General features: G+C 40.8%; 1 protein-coding gene across 1 annotated transcript in view; it reads right to left on the bottom strand.

The window, feature by feature from the left end:
• Positions 1 to 1,665, bottom strand: part of LOC107744057 (G-protein-signaling modulator 1-like) — a 32,802-nt gene extending 31,137 nt beyond the window's left edge. Inside the window, exon 1 of the mRNA XM_016557528.1 lies at positions 1,515 to 1,665. Within this exon, the coding sequence (XP_016413014.1) occupies positions 1,515 to 1,573 (59 nt within the window). The 5' untranslated portion in view covers positions 1,574 to 1,665. The remainder of the gene's footprint in view (positions 1 to 1,514) is intronic.
• Positions 1,666 to 4,120: the final 2,455 nt, after the last annotated feature.

Raw genomic sequence — 4,120 nt, 5'->3', positions numbered from 1 at the left:
AGCCACACCTACCTAAAACGGCTCGTTCTAACACGCCCCCACATACCTACGTCACTATTTGGGCGGCGTTATGCAACTCTTCCCAGATAGTGACGTAGGTATGTGGGGTGTGTTAGAACGAGCCGTTTTAGGTAGGCGTGGCTGACTCTTATCTTTTATAAAGAATATCTCTTTGGATTTGAGACTTTAGTCTTTGCAACTTTACAGATCTTCTTTATGCACCAAGAGCTTGTAACACTCCAAAGAGAAAGGAAAAATTGAAATCGCATCATATGACCCCTTTAATAAAATGATTCATAAAACATATAAATAGCAGTTGACCATTTGGTAGTGGGGGCGGGATTTGGGACCTCGGTAATTTTAAAACCCTGGCTACGGCCCTGTATGGGGTACAAGTACCATAATTGCCAGTCATTCTGCCAGTTCTAGTCGTATCAAACAAGCTTTGTGTCAGCAGTGATGCATTCAAAAGGTTTGAGTGTTGAAGGTCAGTACAAAATGACTAAATCTCAAATTATGAATTTTGGATTATGTGCATGTTGCCGAGACTATTTTCTGTGATCCTGACAGACATCTGTAATGAATGAAGCTCAGACAGCAAACTTGAGTCAGTGGAGGCCGATGACTCACTGCTCTGACATCACACACACTGAGCGGAGAGAGATTTCTATGGTCACTAAGAGCTGTGACGTACACACATTTACCATCACTCTGAACTGTTATTCACAGCGCTGTCTTCATGTCTTGGAAGGTATTAGTGTTTCTTATTGCTTATGATGACACAATGCTGTTACCACAACATACAGCTCAAATGAGATGTGCTGCATGTCAACAATTACACCATCACTGTCAACCGTAACATATTCCTCATGCGTCAGAAATTTTGCTCATGGCTGACTGTATAGAAACAGGTAAATGTTCTACATTCTAATCTCATACATTATAAAATTCCCCTAAACATTCACAGGAATGATGAAAGTATGCATAATTTCAGTGCATTATCAAAAATCAGTTCAAATCAGTTGTTCAAGAATGTCGATTGGGGGAAAAAAACACACACACATTTTCCTGACTTTCAGAAGGCAAGAAGAAGCAGCAGTGAGATCTGGCAGAGCGGCGTAACTGTCCGACACATATGCAAAGACCAGGGCAGAGGTGCAAACACTACTGCTAAACATGCAAATGTCTCTGTCAACAGAGAGAAACTGCCTGTGTGAGTTGAATATCGCTCTCCTGGCATGTCTAATCTGTCTTGTGGTCTGTGAAGGTGTAAAAACACACAACGAGCCCAAACGGTGCCAATCTGTGCACTTGCTGCCAATCTGACAACACTGTCTTCAGGAGAATCATGCCCACGTCTACAAGCTGAAGGCAGGCCCTTCCTTGCGCAGACGCACGCCGGCAGACCCTCTCCTCCCTATACTGGTTTTATTCCACCTCCCCCCATTAAAAGCAGCTCTTTCTCTCTGTCTGCAGCAGATCAGACCCCCATCCCCCCCGCCTTCAGCTCCTACCTCGAGTGGAGCCGCTTGCTGGCCAGATTTGAGTCCGTGCTGCCCGCCGACTGAGCCATTGGTGAGCTGTAGGAGCCGTAGAGAAACTCCAGCTGCTCACTGCTTCCCTCTTCCTCTGGGGCTCTGAGCAGACGCACTTCAGTCCTCTGTGTGTGTGTGTAATGGCAGCTGCCGAGGAAATGAGGTATTGTGCAAATAGACCATAAAAGGCAAGTCCCTCCTCTGAGTGACGATGGTGAGCAGGAAGCACAGTGTGTGTGTGTGTGTGTGTGTGTGTGTGTGTGTGAGAATGTGAATGTATGTGCTACATTCACACTCATACAAACATATCAGATCTTATTTCTTAATCACATTCCCCAGCATAATTATATATAACATATGTGACCCTGGAGCACAAAACCAGTCTTAAGTTGCACGGGTGTGTTTGTAGCAATAGCCAAAAATACATTGTATGGGTCAAAATTATCTATTTTTCTCAAATCTCGAAAACTGACAATTGACACTTAAGACTGGTTTTGTGGTCCAGGGTCACATATTTGAACATGCATCTATTGAGTATTTTTCTTCACTTGTCTTTATTTAATCATCTGTGTCTTATTTTTGTCTATGCACTGAAAGCTTCTGCCACTAATACGAATTCTTTATGTGTATAAGCATAATTGTATGCGATAAATCTCATTCTGATTCTCACAGATCTTGTGTTTCATGCACTCATCCAAAAGCGTTTGATTGCTCAAATGTTGTTCTTTCAGAGTTCAGGAGACTTGAAAATATTTTCATTATTTACTCACCCTCATGTTGTTTAAAACCTGTATGCTGTTATTTTTCTGTGAAACACAAGTTTAGAAGAATCTTAAAAAGTAACAAAGTTATCACTGTATTGCATATACAGTGCCCTCCACTAATATTGGCACCCTTGGTAAATATGAGCAAAGGTGGCTGTGAAAATAAATCTGCATCGTTTAACCTTTGAACTGATCTTTAAAAAAAAATAAGTAAATAAATAAAATATTTACCTATCACTGAAGTAAAGCAATGGAAAGTGGGGGGAAATCTCATTATTGGGTTCAGATCAGGGAACTGGGATGGCCATGGCAGAAGCTTCATTTTGTGCTCAGCGACTTACAAAAGCAATTCGCCAAAGAGCCAACAATATTCATAATATACAATGACAGGTACATTAGACAACTAGATTAGGACTAATCATAAAGGAGAATCATAAAGCATAAACTAGATAAAGGACTGTTGCACGTCACCACGGACTACATTTCCCATGCACCATTTCACTAATCACACTCTCACCTGAGACCAATCACACACACTACATAACCCCCACTCAGTTCCTGCGCCGATCGCCGAGTATTGTTCTGCGTTTAGCACTCCCCAAGTGTTAGCTGCTTTACCGAGCCATTCCGTGTTTCTGTTTAGTCTCTAGTTTTGTTTAGCGTTTATCTCTCCTCTAGCGAAAGCTACATTACTGAGCCATTTCTTTTCCCATTTTTAGTTTTAGTCTTAAGCCCTATTCGCATAATTGCGGAGGTTGTCTGTGATCTTAATCCCGTGCGAATCGGCCATGTCTGTAACTTGTAAAGTAAAAATGCCCCCGCAAATGACCTACCATATTTCGCCGAACACCGAGGTCCTGTGATAATATTAGTCCCGTGCGAATCAGCATCTCTGTGATTCGGCCAGCATTTGGCGGGTCGCATATCATTTTTCGAGGTTTTTGTTTGCTGTGCGCCTTTTTATCCATCTTCCGCGAAGAATGGAGCTGCGTTGGAGTGTTTGATAGTATTTTGGGTGCTGTCATCATATCGCTACACCATACAATTTGCAGAAAGAGAAAGCTGAAAAGGTTTTGAGGTTAATGTGTTACAAATAAATCAAGCATAAAGCTTGAGATATTATTTTAACCTGGTGAAATGTAAATGACACAGCGCACTTCACATATATATATATATATATATATATATATATATACATACATGCATACATAGGCCTACATACATACATACAAATACATATATACGGCAGCTAACATGATTCTTCTTTTTTTTCCTTTTTTTTAAATTACAAATGCAATGAAAATACAGGTATCCGTATTGGCAAGTACCAAAAATAAAAGTATCAGTATCGGACTCATTCTGGAAAAAGTGGTGCATCCCTAGTTAATATGCTCTATACTCTTCCTGTATGGCATTAATGTGGAGATCATATAAACTTGAGAGAATTTGACAAAAAAAAATATTTAAAGGGGTCATATGATGTGATTTAAATTTTTCCTTTCTCTTTGAAGTGTTACAAGCTCTTGGTGCATAAAGAAGATCTGTAAAGTTGCAAAGACTAAAGTCCCAAATCCAAAGAGATATTCTTTATAAAAGTTAAGAGTCAACCACACCTACCTAAAACGGCTCATTCTAACACGCCCCCACATGTCTACGTCACGATGTGAGAAGATTTGCATAACACCGCCCAAATGTTCAGGCAAAGAAATAATTTTTTATTCTCGCTGTTGTATTGTTGCTGCCGCCGCCGCCATGACGTGAAGGCGCTGTGTGTTTCGTTGTGAAAGCGAAACTACTTTGTTTGGCCTTCCAAAAGAGGAC

The sequence above is a fragment of the Sinocyclocheilus rhinocerous genome, unplaced genomic scaffold (assembly GCF_001515625.1).
Source record: "Sinocyclocheilus rhinocerous isolate Xijiao unplaced genomic scaffold, SAMN03320098_v1.1 scaffold5487, whole genome shotgun sequence".
NCBI classification, from domain to species: Eukaryota; Metazoa; Chordata; class Actinopteri; order Cypriniformes; family Cyprinidae; genus Sinocyclocheilus; species Sinocyclocheilus rhinocerous.
The sequence above is the reverse complement of the archived record's forward strand: the minus strand, read 5'-3'. Positions and strand labels throughout refer to the sequence as shown.